This window comes from Salmo trutta, chromosome 5 (assembly GCF_901001165.1).
Source record: "Salmo trutta chromosome 5, fSalTru1.1, whole genome shotgun sequence".
Classification (NCBI taxonomy): Eukaryota; Metazoa; Chordata; class Actinopteri; order Salmoniformes; family Salmonidae; genus Salmo; species Salmo trutta.
In genome coordinates this window covers 38091079-38109567 of record NC_042961.1, presented here as the reverse complement: position 1 = coordinate 38109567, position 18489 = coordinate 38091079, and the positions used below count along the sequence as shown (strand labels likewise).

The 18489-nt window shown below is 42.9% G+C and overlaps 1 protein-coding gene across 3 annotated transcripts in view; it reads right to left on the bottom strand.

Moving 5' to 3' along the window:
- LOC115194111 (TBC1 domain family member 14) overlaps positions 1-18489 on the bottom strand; it is a 79421-nt gene continuing 60932 nt past the window's right edge. For all 3 annotated transcript variants that reach the window (XM_029753492.1, XM_029753495.1, XM_029753493.1), the window contains 9 exons: positions 15676-15758; positions 12721-12945; positions 7642-7725; positions 7211-7305; positions 5661-5732; positions 4208-4336; positions 3829-3938; positions 2822-3080; positions 1-2437 (listed from right to left, as the gene is read on the bottom strand). In XM_029753492.1, coding sequence (XP_029609352.1) covers positions 2390-2437; positions 2822-3080; positions 3829-3938; positions 4208-4336; positions 5661-5732; positions 7211-7305; positions 7642-7725; positions 12721-12945; positions 15676-15758 — 1105 coding nt within the window. In that variant the 3' untranslated portion in view covers positions 1-2389. The remainder of the gene's footprint in view (positions 2438-2821; positions 3081-3828; positions 3939-4207; positions 4337-5660; positions 5733-7210; positions 7306-7641; positions 7726-12720; positions 12946-15675; positions 15759-18489) is intronic.

Below are 18489 nucleotides of genomic sequence, written 5' to 3'. Positions count from 1 at the left end.
TTAACCGGTATGAATAGATAATTTATTTCATAAAACAGTAGTTATATACACAGTTCCAGTTTTGGACTTGGGTGGGAGGGTAGCAAGGTCAACTCTAGTTCAATACAACAGAAAAGAGTCCATTGGAAATGTCACACATTAAAACAAGAGGACATAAGTCAAACTGACAAATCAAATCAAAGCATAAAGAAAAGCAGATTTACTACAAATCTAATGGACAGAACTCATCATGATGCCTCTATTATTCTATTTCATGGCGAGGTCAGATTTGTGAAAAAATGTATTCAATAATTTAAAACAGGGGCCATTTATACTTACCAGGTTGCACTTCTGTGATATAAGGCGTGTTCACATGCTATCAGAGTTACCGGAAGCTCTTCAAAAGCACATACACACAACAAACACACATACAAGGATCCTCGATGGTCACGTGAGGGACACTAATACAGTATGACAGGAAGTACTCAACAAGGCAAAATAAAAATCGTAAAAACATGGGATAAATTGTCCAAATGACTGTGTGAAACTACAGGGGTGAAACTGCACGAGGTGACAAGAATGATTGTTATTTTTTATTGCAGTACTGCAGTGTTCACCGCAAAAAGGGAGCAGGGGGAATGGAGTGCATCCGTCTTCATACAGTGATCTGAATGTCTACGTGCACAGGGGGGTGAGGAGTGACCCCCAACAGCCAAAGGGATCACTAAATGCTTGGGGGCTCTGAAGTATGGCGCGTTCTGTACGGTACCTGCATTTGGACCTAGCCTCCAATACATTCAGAATCATCTACAGAGGAGTTATCTTTTTGGCAGGTGGTGGTGGTGGCGGCAGACATGAAAGCAGTAGTAGGATCTGTGAACTGAACACCGCACCAAAGCATCTTGTTGAACAACTCTCTCCCATACAGCTCACACCTTGAAGCCAAGGCTGGTGTGTTCAGTTAGTTTGAAACGGGGTAAATCAGAGCTCCTAACATGACTCAGGTCTTTCAGCTACATGAGCAAAGGCATTATGGGAACAGGGAACATACAGCATGCAATAGATCTGAGCCACTCTGCTCCTCACCATGGAGTAAGACCGCTTCTGATTAGGTTACAGCACATACTGAGTGAGAACATCCAATAGAGGAAGGGCATACTGAGGCCAAATAGGGATACCAGCATTTTTGATAGTAGGGATACAGAAGATCCTCAGCAATCCCTTTTCCTTTTCAGAGTCTTCTATTACACACCGACATCCGTAGCAAAACACATTTGGTGAAGCAGCTTCAAAATCAAACCGTTACACATATTAAGATATGACACTTCAATTAGAAACAAAGAACACAGAATAATTCATTACGATGACAAATGAAATGTGCAACAACAAAAAAATAACAGAAAAAAAGCCAACCGATATACAGTAGTATGGTGTCACACACAACGACACAGAAGATTCTCATAATCTACCTTAGCTGTTCCAGTTTAAAACCAATTTAGTGTATGTATAGGACATCATTAAATATCACTTCATTTATTTTTCCAGGCAGCTTATTTCCTCTTTGAAGAGGGTTGGTAAAATGTTTATTTAAAAAGTTAACCGTAACATTGAGGTGCCTCAAAGAATACTACATACAAAAAATTGCTATTTGTTGCATTTCCGATGAATCTTCATAAGAATAAAAATCAATTCACTACCCCCTCTTTTCAAGTCGATGAACAGTTGTCCCCAAATCACAAATAGCCACGGCTTCTCCTTGGGAGTCTTTACGTCATAGAATGGTACGGAAACAAATAAAAACAAACGAATGAACGGCAAACAAATTAAAAACACATCAGACCAAACAAAAAAAAACAAAGGCTAACAGTAAAAATCGCAGCTGATTTGTAGGAATGACCAACGGCAATGGAGGCTGGGAGTAGAGGAAGAAAGGGAGGGGAAAGTGAGAAAGAGGAGAGACACAGGGAGTGAAAAAGTGAGAGAAAGAGGGAGGAGAGATCAAGAGAAAAAGAGGAACTAGCATCCCTGCTATAGACATATGGGAGTGTACAGTACATTCGAGAGCATCCTTCATCTGCCCGGTTCCATTTGAGGAAGGGGGACACAACATGTGTTGAGGGGGGTCATAATAAGTCCTCGCACCCCCTTAGCCCAGTCTTTTCCAGACCTCCAGTTTCTCTGCTCCATGAACCAGGTCCAGGGGGAACACAGTGGCTGGTTCTCCCCATCCGTGAGCACTCCGAGCCTGGGTAGGTCCATCCCAGGGAGGGCATGTCTATCTGGGGCCCAGAGGGCAGCTTTCACACACAGCCTGGCCTTGGCTAGAGTCTAGTGTTTCATACGGTCAGGTGGAGTACTGGGTCGGAGAATGAGCTAGTGTCTGTGTTGTTTTGCTCCTGGATAACTGGACTCAGCGCTTTAGGACTGGACTGTTCCGCTCCTGCAAGGCCTGAAGAACCTGAGGATGCCAAAAGGAGAAACAAGGAAATATCAGTCATGTTAAGCAGGGGGCATGGAGTTCATACCATCCTCAAAGGAAGAAGCATGGTGTGATCTCATCTATTCAATCACATAGGAAAGGGCTTCCAGGAAATTCCATCAAGCCTCATTCTTTAGAATGCTGTACATAGGCAGTGGTGCTAACCAACAAAGCACAAACCTAGAGTTGACATAAGTGTCCCTTCCCCCACCTTCCTAACTCTGTTGCACCGCACCTGAAAGAATGTCTATTTTCAAGATACTATTTTGAAGTCAGCTGCCTCAGAAGGCTTCTTAGCACATCCCTCCTAAAAACAAAAACCGAGGAAAACCAGAATGTCCACGTCTATGTGTGTCATCTCACCTGCCCCCATTTCCTGTTCTTGCTTGTCATGTGGATGGCGTGGATGTGTGAGAAGAGCTGGTCGGGGGAGATGTGGTCGGGCAGGCGGGTGAGGAACTGGGCGTTGTGGATGAAGTCCATGCGGGTCAACACGTCTTCGTATAGGCGCAGGATGCCCAGGGCCACCCGGAACAGGAACTCGTCACCGTCGCGACAGAACACGTCCCACACCCGACACGCCAGGTCCAACGGCAGCGACTTACTGTACAGGGTGAAGATCCTATAAATAGATATAGAGATACTTTATTTGGTTACACTTTCCATATTGAAGCATTGAGGTACAAAAGGTATCATAAAGACAGAGGCCTGACGTTATTTTCACACACAAACACATTCACAGGCGTGAGTAGTCCATCGAGACATGGACGCAAACACACCAAGCATACACTAACGAGCACAAAACCACACACAGTCCAATGCACAAAAATAGAACAATGAGCAAGGGAGAGTGAGAAAGAGAATGCAGATAAGGACAATGACATTTGAACAGATAAGGCTTTGTAAATCAGCAAATTCCCAAACTATCTACAGATTAAATGTATTTTCCTGGGGTGCTTTTGTTTTATTTATTTATTTATTGACATGGTCCAATAGCTTATGTGCAGGGCTTCCTCTCTTGACTTCCACCTCCCCCTCATCTCTTAATCAGTGTATAAGTAACTGATGTGAAAACTGGCAGCTGTGTGGTGAGAGCACAGGGTGGGAGAGGAGACCACCGGTAAAGCCACTCACACGTCCGGTCTTCTCAGTACACATTAACACATTCTAAAGGGCAAAAATTACACAGAGAAAAAAAGTACCTACAAAACGTGTCAATCTTTTAATCATATCTTTTTTCATATTCGTAAATGGTAGGTGATCTTTCATTTCCTTTATGTGGCACAAAAATACAGATTATACACATATTTTACATGAGCAATAGGATTAAGAGAGAAAAAGAGGAAGAAAGAGATGGGGGTCTGACTTACCAGTCAATTAAATAAATATCGGGGGTCAAGTTGTTTTCCTTGAAATGTGCAAACAGCTTTGGTAGGTTTTCTTCAAAGAACACTTCAAATGCTGCAAAGTACTTCAACATCTGAGGAGGTAGAAGCAAGAAGAAACAACCGAGTCAGATAGTCCACATAGCCCGGCTCTAGGAGCTATGACTCAGACAAATGTAATAACGTCGATACAGTTGCCAACAGGGTGCTAAGTGCTATGATTGCAGTGGTGTATTGTACAAATCAGTGCTAACAGGGAGTGCAGGCTTTTGTTCCAGCCCAGCACAAACACCAAATTCAACTAACTAACTGCGTGTGTGCGTGTGCGTGCGTGTGCGTGCGTGTCTGACTAAACTGTACTCACAAGGCTGTGGTCCACTCTGAAGAAGGCCATCTGACAGGGCTTGTTCAGCAGGTTGGCGAAAGCTATGAAGGCGTCCGGCGTGTCCAGGTTGAGGATCAGCACCGCCGCGATGAACGACATGCCCTGCACCTGAACCCCCAGGGAGGAACAGGTGTTAGTGACTACGTTAAGTGTATGTTAGTAGTGCTACATTGCTGTAGCTATGTTGATATACTGCATCTCAGTACTGTGTACTCAAAAATGAACACACGAGATAGTGTGTAAGTGATGTTGTCGGTTATAGTAGTGGGGTGGTGTTAGTGACATTTTATGTTAAGTGTTAGTGGTGGTGTTCATGACTGGTGTTAGGAGCCTTATTACGAGGACTAGTCATAATGAGAAGTGGCAAAGGAGATTATATAACACTTAACCTGAACTATCCATCTATCCAGAGGCCTTCAATCTATCCTAAGGCCTGACATATGGGGTCAGTCCAGGGCTGTATAGTACAAAGCAGGATCACTGAGTTAGCCAGCTAACTTTCAGAAACAACCAGAAATAACTGTTGATTTTCTGGTTCATTAAGAAAACTAAACGTATTCGTTTTTGGTTGTTGAGTCAATTAGACCATGTCCATTTCAAGGTTATTTCAGAATACTTAGGCCAGAGGCGAACTCATTGATCTTACGTTATATAATACTTCTCCAGAAGTCGAGATACATTTCTCTGTAAACACACAGTGTGCTGTTTCTCAGCATGGGTGTGGTGCAGCCACAGTAAACATGTCTAGTAGAGTATACTGACTTAGAGGCTTTTACCACATACTGTCAACTAATTTCATTAGACTCAAAGGCAATAACAAACGAGCTGAAAAGTGGGCTTAGTTAATCTGATAGTTCTAATGTGTGGAAGGTTCTGGGAGCATGATGAGGAATGCAACCAAAATAGATCAAAACAGTTAGGTCAGTGCTGCATTGGAATACACAGATGTAAGCACATAAACATACACAGAGCGAAAGGGCCAGGTGGGGTGGGCAAATATCTCAGAAAGGTTTGACTAATCTTGTTGGCGCGATGGAGGCCTGCTGCTGCTCTCTCAGACTCTACATATACTGGCTGTTACGTAGAGCAGAGCGAGGCTGTCCCCCAAATAACAACCTTCTCCCTATATAGTGCACTACCTTTGACCAGGGGCCATAGGGCTCCAAAAGGGCTCCAAAAGCAGTGCACTATATAGGGAATAAGGTACCATTTGGGACAAACCCCTAGGCTAATGCCACTTTGTTCATAGCCTAAGATACAGTGCTTTTCTATACACAATAGGACTGAGATAGAAGGAATGGTTTCTGATTAAGCCCTTATTGTGTGGGGGCCCTTGTGCTTCTGACGAAAAAGCATTAAATACTGAGACACTTCGCATACACACAAAGGCACAGACGTAGACCAATGAGGAACTCAAAGTGTGTGTACTTACGTAGCCAACGTCTGGCCTATAGCAGGTGTATGCTCCCAGGATGCTGTGCAGCATGTCGTAGTATGGACCTCCCTGTCCAAACACAGGAGGAATTTTAACACCTTAAATTATTTTTGACTATCTGCTAACTACCATTGAAAACAACAGAAGGAATACTATGGTGTCTTCACTGACATTTTCAATCTCGCCTTGTCCCAGTTTGTAATCCCAACATGTTTCAAGCGGACCACCATCGTCCCTGTTCCCAAGAGCTCCAAGGTAACCTGTCTAAATGACTATCACCTTGTATCACCCACATCTGTAATTATGAACTGCTTTGAAAGGCTGGTCATGACACACATCAACACCATCATCCCAGACACCCTAGACTCATCCCAATTCACATAGAGATCCACATATGGTGCTATTTCAATTGCACTTCACACTGCGCTCTCCCACCTGGACAAGAGGGGAAATAACTGAGAATGCTGTTCATAGACTACAGCTCAGCGTTCAACACCATAGTCCCCTCCAAGCTCATCACCAAGCTGGGGACCCTAGGACTGAACACCTCCCTCTGTAACTGGATCATGGACTCGCCTGACTGGACGACCCAAGGTGGTGAGGGTAGGCAACAACACCTGTGCTATGCTGACCAACACAGGGGCCCCTCAAGGGTGTGTGCTTAGTCCCCTCCTGTACTCCCAGTTCACACACGACAGCGTGGCCACGCACGACTCCAACAAGTTTTGACGACAACGGTGGTAGGACTGATCACAGACAGCGATGAGAAAACCTACAGGGAGTTGGTCAGAGATATGGCAGTGTGGTTCCATTCTCTCCCTCCCTCTCTCAACCTCTCTCTCAACATCAGTAAGACAGGATAAAGAGGGCAGAGCATGCCCCGATCCACATCGACGGGACTGTAGTGGAGTCCCTTGGCGTCCACATCACTAAGGAATTATGGTCCACACACACCCACACAGTCGTGAAGAGCGCACAAGTGTCTCCTCCCCCTCTAGTGGCTGAAAAGATTTGGCAGCTGTACCATTTGTGAGCAGCTTGACTGGCTGCATCATCGCCTGGTATGGTAAATGCACCACCAATGACCGCAAAGCACTACAGAGGGTGATGCCGACGGCCCAGTACATCATTGGAGCCGAGCTCCCTGCCATCCAGGACCTCTATATCAGGTGGTGTCAGAGAAAGGGCCGAAAAATTGCCAAAGACTCCAGCCACCCAACCCCATACTGTTCAATCTGCTTCCGTCTGGCAAACAGTACATGAGCATCAGCTCTCTGACCAACAGGCTTCAAGACAGCTTCTACCCCCGAGCTAAATAGTTAATTAACGGTTACCCGGACTATCTGCACTGACCCCATCTTGCACTGACTCTATGCACACTCACAATACTATATATACACACTATATACACACTCCCACTTACACACGCACACCAACAACACATACACACCAATTCATTTAATTTAATCTAATGAATAAAGTGATCATCTATAGAGTTCATATCTTATTATTAAATAAACAGTTGTGGTTGTTGTTCTGCCACTGACCTGTTGGAAGATACAGAGGTGTGGGAAGGTTCTGGAGATGTCCAGTTTAATCAGCTCCAGGCTGGCCTCTCTGTCCGCCAGGGACAAACCTGCATCTACACACGCGCATAGACACAGACAGACAGACAGACCGACCGACCGACCGACCGACCGACCGACCGACCGAGACAGACAGACATGGAGGATAGAAGAACATGTTAGAAACACATTGAATGATTCAACGATCACACGTTTCTTTTAGCCAACTCTCATGTTCTGTAACCTTCTGGAGGCTATATTTAGAATCAATGTGAGTCAGATTGAAATCCTCCACCATTTGTAAGACAGGTCAAACTTTTCCAATAGCACTTTAGAAAAAGGGGATAAAGAAATGAAATAAGTATATTTTTCTTTCTCTACCTTGTACTCCCAATAAATCAATCAATCACTACCTTCAGTCTCTGGTTCAGTGGGTGGTGCAGTAGGCATAGATTTCCACTTCTCCCTTGCCCTGGCCAGACAGATGTTAAACAGCTCTGTGGACAAATAGAATACATCACAACTTTACGCCTGTTATTGCACATACACACGCACAAAATAAAACCTGCCCTTGAACTGCCCTTGCGCCAATTAACATTGGCGTAAATCACAGACAGGGCCTACGCCAGTAATCCTATGAAAAGCCTTCTGCTGCAACACATCAAGCCTGAATACATTCTCAAGGTCTTCTCTCCATTATCAAAGACCTATGCAGTGTCTCAATGGTACTGTGCTTATCTATTGGCCTTCTAGACCTGGCGTTGCCCTCTAGTGAGGAGTAATTGAATCTGTGTAATGAGATATTTCTACATAATAGACTATGGCACCATATAGGGAATTGGGTGCCATTTTGGACACAGCCCATGCCTCATTCACAACCCTGAATCACCTTGTGATGAAGTTAGCAAAGTTGGTATACTGGTATTCGGCTCTTTATGGAAGAACAAGAGACTTTACAATATCTCTGTATTATGAACCCTACCTAGCACTAGCTATGCGTCGCCCACACGACCATGGGTAGATAAAGAGACTGTGGAACAGCGGCGAGAAACTCAGATGGACACTTCGGATTCAAATCCTCATTTTTTCTTTCTGTCGAACTCTGGTGAAGGCCAAGAGTCAAAACTTGTTGGTTTGTACACAATAAATAAGCTTTCCTACTAACTTCCGTTGTCCTCTGAGAGTTTCTGAATCTGTACTACACCTCTGATTATTTGCCAGAGCAATAGATGAATGCATTGATATTGTATTGAGGTATATATGTTGTCATGACTGTCCTGCTTGGCTCAGGTTACCAATGACCACAATCCTGCAGAGAGATTTCATCCCCACCAGAGGAGAAGGGATCTCAAGGGATAGGAAGATGTGGGGGTTTTATGACCCCTCACGCCCATGGTAAATCTTAGGCAACAGACAAAATTCCTTTTTCCTCTCACTATGGAGAACCAGCCTCAGAACATTAAACATGCATTAAAGGGACTTTGGAACAATGGTTTCCGTCAGCCACAATGGTGGTCAAGACGATAGATGGAATATGAAAATTAATGTCCTTTTTGTCTGGTTATTAAAGGTTAAAGGACGATGTTATTACGGAAACATTGTAACTTTAAGAGTTTTCCTAGTATATGCTTGATGTTTATACATTGTACGTTGTGTGGAAAATGTTCGAATCAAAGAGAATGTTTTGGTAAAGATGAAATGTGATGTTGTCTAAAATTGGATTGGAGTTAAATCTAGACCTTGCCTCTTAACTTGGTAAGCCCAGAGAATTGCCCTAAAGGCAGTTACGCCCACTTCTGGCCCGAGGGTATAAGACATGTGAGTTAAGAATTAACAGACTAAGTGACCCGAGCTGCAGCCATGGTCTGAATAGTCGACAAACCCAAAACAAGGTTGAAGACAAATAACTATTTTTTTCTACCCATGCTACGGATGAGTAGCTGTGTCTAAGCGGGTGAATTCAAGCCGGACCACCTAGCCTCCACTCTCCATCGAATCGTGGTATCTACACTGTTTCATTCCTACGCTGTGAGCTCTGAGCTACAGAGCTGTCTGTCCTCAGAAGACCCCTTCCAGAGCAAGGGCAAGGAATCAGACCACTAAGCCAAAAGGACACTGACATCGTGAGGACAACCAGAGAGTTGCGCCGGAGAAGTGCGTCATTGAGAAGCCTAAACAACCCAGGCGAAGCTTCCCATCTGAGACCTCCAACACGTAATTACATCATTATATTCTGACCCATAAGAGCGGCAGTTCGGGGCAAGGCTAGGGTTAAAATAAGCATAGCAGACAAATGCACCCAAATGTATATTTCTCTCGTGTACTTTGTCTTTTTCTCTCTTTTAAATCCCCATTTTGGGTAACACGCGCCATAGTGTGTTAGCCCGTTACACTAAGTTCTAATCAATAGCCTAGACTGTGTATCTTTTATCATCATTTTAGCTTTCTAGTAAATAAATAATAAACTAAAATTGGTGTGGTACGAACTCATTGGTGGGACCCGGGTTTGTGCAGATTCCCGGATTACGCGACGTTCAGAATGAGACTGTAGAGGAAATTGATTAATTAGCGTCTGTTGTAAAATCGATATTCTGATATTCTTTGAGTTAATTTGGGAAATAGAAACTCAATAAAACTAATTTTCCCATGGTGCCCCAGGTTAATGAGTTAATAATAGCTTGATTCATTTAATCACACAGTTAGAAACCTTTAATAATTCGATGAGCAACAATCATCACATTAACTAATACAACGTCACGACAATGTAGATCAATGGCTCTTGGTTTAGCGCTGCGCTGAATTTTAGAAAACATTTTTGAGGCCCCCCATCTTGGCGATGTAGAGAAATGTTTGCATTTTTAAAGGCCAATTTTCTACAAATTTTGCCTTGGAGCTGAGAGAAAAAGTTGCAGTTTTAAAGGTTTGCCATGCATGGCTAATGATGTGTTTTAAAAATATATATTTATATAAAATATTTATATAAAATATATATATTTTTGTTTTATAATATATTCTTTGAGAACTAACAATTTACCAAAATAAAAGGTAGACAATCAAGGACAATTGACAATTCCAAAACAAGGAATTTAGCAATATGGATTTTGCTATTAGTTTTTCCATCCCGAAAATTCATTACAAAAACACTGTTTGGACATAAATAACGCTTAGACGGCCCGCCCAAGTTTTAAAAGAAAACTGAAAAATCCTTGTGAGTATACATAAGAGGGAGAGATATAGGTTGATTAGTATAACGTGGAGCTCAGCTCAGGAGTTAGGTGGGTTTATCTGCAAGTCCCTCTGAGGGATTTCACCTCAGTAGTGAAAATGTGTGAGAAAGAGTGCGCGCACACACACACAGCAAGTCTGTGTGGAGGTATTAATATGAAGATCCCAGTGAAACTGAAGGCCACGTATTTGCGTGTGCGCGAGTGTGACGTACATGTGTGCGTGTCCAGTTGAGTCAGTGAACTCATTGGGATGCAGTTCATTCTCGTATCAGGAGAGCATTCAGCCGTGTACCTTCGCTCTTCCTCTTCAACCTATCTTTGGCATTGTAATTGAATACCAAAGACAAATTGTACATTTCTAAGACCCCTGTGTGTGTCACCCTGATACATGATCCCATTAGGTTTGGCTGTCACAACCAAAAATGGGCCACCGGAGGGGGTGGTTTTTCCAATGACTCATGAAATGAAGACCTCCGGTATTATTTTTATATTTTACTAGGCAAGTCAGTTAACCTCTCTGGGGTATGTGGGACGGTAGCGTCCCACTCGCCAACAGCCAGTGAAATAGCAGAGCGCCAAATTCAAAACAACAAATCTCATAATTCAAATTTCTCACATATACAAGTATTATACACCATTTTAAAAGATACACTTCTCATTAATCCAACCACAGTGTCTGATTTCAAAAAGGCTTTACGGCGAAAGCATAGCATTAGATTATGTTAGGACAGCACCTAGACAAGAAAAACCACAACCATTTTCCAAGCAAGGAGAGGCGTCACAAAAACCAGAAATACAGCTAAAATGAATCACTAACCTTTGACGATCTTCATCAGATGGCACTCATAGGACTTCATGTTACACAATACATGTATGTTTTGCTCGATAAAGTTCATATTTATATCCAAAAACCCCATTTTACATTGGCGTGTAATGTTCAGAAATGTTTTGCCTCCAAAACTTCCTGTGAATGAGCACATCAATTTACAGAAATACTCATCATAAACGTTGATAAAATATACAACTGTTATGCATAGAATTAAAGATATACTTCTCCTTAATGCAACCGCTGTGTCAGATTTCAAAAAAGCTTTACGGCGAAAGCACACTTTGCAATAATCTGAGTACAGCGCTCAGTCACCAAAACAAGCCATACAAATACCTTCCATGTTGTGGAGTCAACAGAAGTCAGAAATAGCATTATAAATATTCACTTACCTTTGCTGATCTTCATCGGAATGCACTCCCAGGAATCCCAGTTCCACAATAAATGTAGGTTTTGTTCGATAAAGTTCATCTTTATGTCCAAATACCTCCATTTTGTTCGCGCGTTAGGTTCACTATTCCAAATGCAGAAGCCGCGCCCACTAAAGTCCAGACGAAAATTCAAAAAAGTTCTATTACCGTTTGTAGAAACACGTCAAACGATGTGTAGAATCAATCTTTAGGATGTTTTTATCATAAATCTTCAAAAATATTCCAACCGGACAATTCCTTTGTCTTCATAAAGGAAAGAGAACTGAGCTCGCGTAACTAAAATAATGGCCGACGGCCAGACACCTGACTCAATCAGCTCTTATTCTCTCCCCATTCACAGTAGAAGCCTAAAACAACGTTCTAAAGACTGTTGACATCTAGTGGAAGCCTTAGGAAGTGCAATATGACCCCACAGACACTGTATATTGGATAAGCAATCGCTTGAAAAACTACAAACCTCAGATTTCCACACTTCCTGGTTTGATTTTTCTCAGGTTTTTGCCTGCCATATGAGTTCTGTTATACTCAGAGACATCATTCAAACAGTATTATAAAAGTCAGTGTTTTCTATCCAAATCTACTAATTATATGCCTATTCTAGCTTTTGGACCTTAGTAGCAGGCAGTTTACTCTGGGAACGCTTTTCATCCGGACGTGAAAATACTGCCCCCTACCCCGATTAAGTTAAGAACAAATTCTTACTTACAATGACGGCCTACACCGGCCAAACCCGGACAATGCTGGGCCAATTGTGCGCCGCCCTATGGGACTCCCAATCACGGCCGGTTTGTGATACAGCCTGGATTCGAACCAGGGTGTCTGTTGTGACGCCTCTAACACTGAGATGCAGTGCCTTTGTCCTGCATCTCACCATTAGATATTTACAGTATTATAAGTCCTCTCTTTACTTCACGCACACACGCACCCCCCCGGGGTGTGATATGTGATGTGAGGTGTATATAATTCAGTGCAGTCTCTCTCAGGCCTACAGTGAGAGGTGTGTCGTACCGTGGGTGATGTTGAGCTCGTTGCCCACCGCCAGGCTCCAGACCTTGCCCCTGACGCTTGGGGGCACGCCCTGCCACCAGAGCTCCCTGACCCGCCGAGACGTACACATGGCACTCCAGTTGGGCAGAATCTCCTGGTTCCAGGTCTGGGCGGCGTTGCCGATGCTCTCCTCCAGCTTGCACCTGTCCTCCAGTTGCTTCCTTCTCTTCTGGGCCTCCTTGAGCTCTACAGAGGGAGGGAAGAGAGAGAGTGTTAGACAACAACATAATAGAAACAAGTGGTCCTCTGTAGCTCAATTGGTACACCATGGTGCTTGCAACGACAGGATAATTGGTCTGATTCCCGGGACCATCCATATGTTAAAAAAAAATTGCACGCATGACAGCAAGTCACTTTGGATAAGTACATCAGCTAAATGGCTTTATATTATACATTCTAATTATAATATTACCATATACAGTTGAAGTCGGAAGTTTAGATACCCAAATTTTGCCACAACGCTTGGGGTCATTGTCCATTTGGAAGACCCATTTGTGACCAAGCTTTAACTTCCTGACTGATGTCTTGAGATGTTGCTTCAATATATCCACATAACTTTCCTTCCTCATGATGCCATTTATTTTGTGAAATGCACCAGTCCCTCCTGCAGCAAAGCACCCCCACAACATGATGCTGCCACCCCATGCTTCACGGTTGGGATGGTGTCTTCGGCTTGCAAGCCTCCCCGTTTTCCTCCAAACATAACGATGGTCATTATGGCCAAACAGTTCTAATTTTGTTTCATCAGACCAGAGGACATTTCTCCAAAAAATACGATCTTTGTCCCCATGTGCAGTTGCAAACCGTAGTCTGGCTTTTTTATGCCGGTTTTGGAGAAGTGGCTTCTTCCTTGCTGAGCGGCCTTTCAGGTTATGTCGATATAGGACTCGTTTTACTGTAGATATAGATAATTTTGTACCCGTTTCCTCCAGCATCTTCACAAGGTCCTTTGCGGTTGTTCTGGGATTGATTCACACTTTTCGCACCAAAGTACGTTCATCTCTAGGAGACAGCACGCGTCTCCTTCCTGAGCGGTATGACGGCTGCGTGGTCCCATGGTGTTTATACTTGCGTACTATTGTTTATACAGATTAACATAGTACTTTCAGGAGTTTGTAAATTGCTCCCAAGGATGAGCCAGACAATTTTATTCTGAGGTCTTGGCTGATTTCTTTTGATTTTCCCATGATGTCAAGCAAAAAGGCACTGAGTTTGAAGGTAGGCCTCAAATACATCCACAGGTACACCCCCAATTGACTCAAATTATGTCAATTAGCCTACCAGAAGCTTCTAAAGCCATGACATCATTTTCTGGAATTTTCCAAGCTCTTTAAAGGCACAGTCAACTTACTGTATTGTAAACTTCTGATCCACTGGAATTGTGATACAGTGAATGAATGATAAGTGAAATAATCTGTCTGTAAACAATTGTTGGAAAAATTACTTGTATCATGCATAAAGTAGATGTCCTAACCGACTTGCCAAAACTATAGTTTGTTAACAAGAAATTTGTGGAGTGGTTCAAAAACGAGTTGTAATGACGCCAACCTAAGCGTATGTAAACTTCCGACTTCAACTGTAAGTATTACAGTGCATTCAGAAAGTATTCAGACCCCTTCCTTTTTTCCACATTTTGTTACATTACAGCCTTATTCTAAAATAGATTTCCCCCCTCATCAATCTACACACAACACCCCTTCATAAAAAGGTTTTTCAACATTTTCTGGGAAAGGTACCAAAACATTTCTGCAGCATTGATGGTCCCCAATAACACAGTAGCCTCCATTTTTAAATGGAAGACGTTTGGAACCACCAAGACTCTCCCTAGAGCTGGCCACCTGGCAAAACTGAGCAATCGGGGGAGAAGGACCTTGGTCAGGGAGGTGACTAAGAACCCGATGGTCACTGACAGAGCTCCAGAGCTCCTCTGTGAAAATGGGAGAACTTTCCAGAAGGACAACCATCTCTGCAGCACTCCACCAATCAGGCCTTTATGGTAGAGTGGCCAGACGGAAGCCACTCCTCAGTAAAGGCACATGACAGTCTGCTTGAAGTTTGCCGAAGGAACCTAAAGGACTCTCAGACCATGAGAAAAAAGATTCTCTGGTCTGATGAAACTAAGATTCAACTCTTTGGCCTGAATGCCAAGCGTCATGTCTGGAGGAAACTTGGCACCATCCCTATGGTGAAGCATGGTGGTGGCAACATCATGCTGTGGGGATGTTTTTCAGCGGCAGGAACTGGGAGACTAGTCAGAGAGATCCTTGAAGAAAACATGCTCAAGAGCGCTCAGGACCTCAGACTGGGGCGAAGGTTCACCTTCCTACAGGACAACGACCCTAAGCACACATCCAAGACAATGCAGGAGTGGCTTCGGGACCAGTCTCTGAATGTCCTTGAGTGGCCCAGTTTTTGCTTTGTCATTATAGGGTAGTGTGTGTAGATTGATGAGGGAAAAAAACAATTTCATCCTTTTCAGAATAAGGCTGTAACGTTACAAAATGTGGAAAAAGTCAAGTGGTCTGAATACTTTCCGAATGCACTGTATGTCACCATTATATACTGTAGTATCCTTTTAAGACCGCTGATCTGTAAGGATGTCATGGTTGAAAACAGTATAGTGGGAACCCATCCAGTCACTTTTATAATAGCTACTGTCTATCGTGAAAACTATCTAAGGCTGCGTTTACACAAGCAGCCCAATTCTGATTATTTTCCACAAATCAGATCAGCTAATTTTACCAGTAATTGGGCAAAATATCAGAATTGGCTGCCTGCGTAAACTAAAAAGAAGGAAAGTTAGAAACGCATTTCATTTATTTTGACTATGAGCGGATTTTTAAGAGCAATGGGGGTGAGGGAATATCAATAAAAAATGGCCGGATATGATCCAGATGAATACATATAAATACACACCTCTCTTCTTCGCCTGGGTCACCATCTCCTCATACTGTTGTCTGTGTTTCTGTGCCTCCTCTGCAGGCTTGGCTGGCAGATTACTGCAACACAACACATCCCAGAGAGTGAATGTGGGTGAGTGAGAGTGTGTGTGTAAAGTTTGAACTTGGTCCCTCGCATTATTCATGGTGGGGTATTAGAGGAGAAGAAAGGCAATGAAAATGAGTGAGGAAGGGTTGGAAAGGGAGAGAGAGAGAGGGAGCGGTAGAACACACTTCTACCACCATTTTGGCAGACACCACCTTACACCTCTAAATATTCTACAGGATTACAGTCACAAACACCTTCTTTACTGTGGCGTAAAGAAAGAGGGGCATTAAACGTTCAGTAGCCTCTCTCTACTATCAACTGTACCTAGCCCACCTCTCATATAAGAGTTAGGAAACCATATGGGCTAGGCTGGTATAAACAAGATAGAATGATGCAGGGGAGACAGAAGAGAGAGAGAGAGAGACAGAGAGAGACAGAGAGAGAGAGAGAATGCTGCTAATAGGTTCTCTCTACATGGTCCTGCTGCACTGCAGTTCGAGAGAGAGGGGGGTGGGGGAGTATGTAAAGGAATAGTGCTGAGCGACTAGTGCTTCTTGAGGTCAGTTTGGTTTTAGTTTGATTATTACAAAATAATCACGGTTTACAATTTAAGTTCCGATATTTTTTTTAAAACGGATCTGAAGAGTGAAAATCATGTTTTTCATCAAATTGGATGATATTTAGATTAAACCAATTCATTGTAGATTGACCCAAGTATTAGTAATTACTGTAGCTGGTAAATTGACAAAGTTGATTATCAAAGTTACTGGTCCCCTCCCCCAATGTCAAACGGTTGGATTCAAGAGACAGGCATTACACTTCCGTCATTATGCAACGTCATATAATTTTAACTAATTAAAATATGTAAACGCCCAGTGCTTGACTCGGACTGAAATAGGTACCGGTGCTCATTTTGGGTGCCGGTACAGTTAATATTTAGGTGCAGGAGCTCCACAATACTTTTGACCTAATACTCTATAAAGAGGAACAGGAGTTCAAGCAGTAGAACATTTTAGGTGCCGGTACTCAAGTCAAGCAGTGGTAACGCCTTAAAACTGTCATCACATATGCGCATCACAGGGCTTAGCTTACAAACAGTAAGATTGCTCGAGTAGAACATGGCTGGTAACTAACCCTTATTCATCTGTCTTGTGACTTAAAGCAAGCAAGCTACTTACCAGCAGACCGGAAAAAGCACACTGTGCAGGGAACTGGATGTCAGTGTTAATTTAACGTTACACTATTTTCCGAAGAACGAAGACATCCGAGAACAGTGGCTGCTTTTCATTTCGCATGGACAGGCGGCAAATTCCGATTGTGCAGTGCACACTTTGAGCAAAGTTACTTTATCAATTGAGAACATTCCATGGGTCTTGCCAGGAAGCTAATCCTGAAGACAGATGCTGTACTGTCATTAACAGTAGATCAGGGGATCTTGTGAGCGCTGACCATAATGTAAGTATCAGAGTTTGATGAGTCTGACACAGTGGCTGTAACTGTTTTGACTTGTGAACGGAATATTTTCTGTAACACACTTAACAGTCACTATATGGTTTTTGTTCTTCCATCCCTAAACCCACTATATTGAGTCTGAGGACTGCCAGCACACAACATCTACTCTGTCTGCACAGGTTCCCAGGCAACCGCCACAGCAGGAAGGCAAAGAATATGCTGTGGGGGATATGCTGTGAAAAGGGGTCTTACAGACAGTGGCAAGTCAAATTCAAGTACTTTCAAGTACTTTTTCAAGCATTAATATTTATTTTCAAAGATCCTTCATTTGTATTAGTTCCTATTATGCAATTGTTTCTAGTTGTCATCAGATGGTGGTATATCGCCACAACCCCCCCCCCCCCAAAAAAAAAAAAAATCACTACCTTACAACTTCTACTCAATAACACGAGTTTAACTACTTAGTTGTTCGTCCTTTAGAAGTTGCAGCGTACGGCAGCACAGCTTGCGTGGTGCCGCAGAACTCTATGCCAACCACTGGGACCATTATACATTGTCCTGCTAATAACAGGGTTAATAATATATCTGTGAGAATATCCAAGGGGCTTTTATATAATTCTAAATTAATAATAATCATCATCATCATCGCTTTGTTTATTTTGTTCTCAAACAACGTAAAATGAGCGAGAAAAAGGCCATTCTTGAACGTGGGGTGAGACATTGTTACTAATTTATAAATAAAGCCAGTTTGTTATTTAGAATTATTTTAATGTTTTCAGAGGGAGAGAAACCAAAAACCTACAGTCATCTCATCTATCTCCCAGTCGAGGACAGTACGGGTATTGAACCAGCATCTGTAGCAACACAGCTTGCACTGCTATGCAGTGTCTTAGACTGTTGTGCCACTCAAACATTGTACAACATGACCATGTCGGGAGTGGGGCTACAGTACTACAGTAAGAGCAAAATAATCCTAACCAAATAAAATAATAAAACCTTGGTGTAACAACAGCTTTAGTAAGTAATACTGAAGTCGTGCACAATCATCAGTTTCTATTTAGGTTTATGTCGCCCATTTATTGTCAGTTAGAGACCGTGTAGGACCCAAAAGCATAAAATCAGTGCTCCAATTCCCCCTTGCCCTGATCTGGAGCAACAAAGTGGTGACACAGAGTACCGTACAAGACCACAAATTACCTCTAAGTACCGCAGCATAATCGTAAAACTTTTAGTGGAGCAACCACTGTATTTACTACATACTGGAGTGGTCAGTACTGATGATGTTGACTT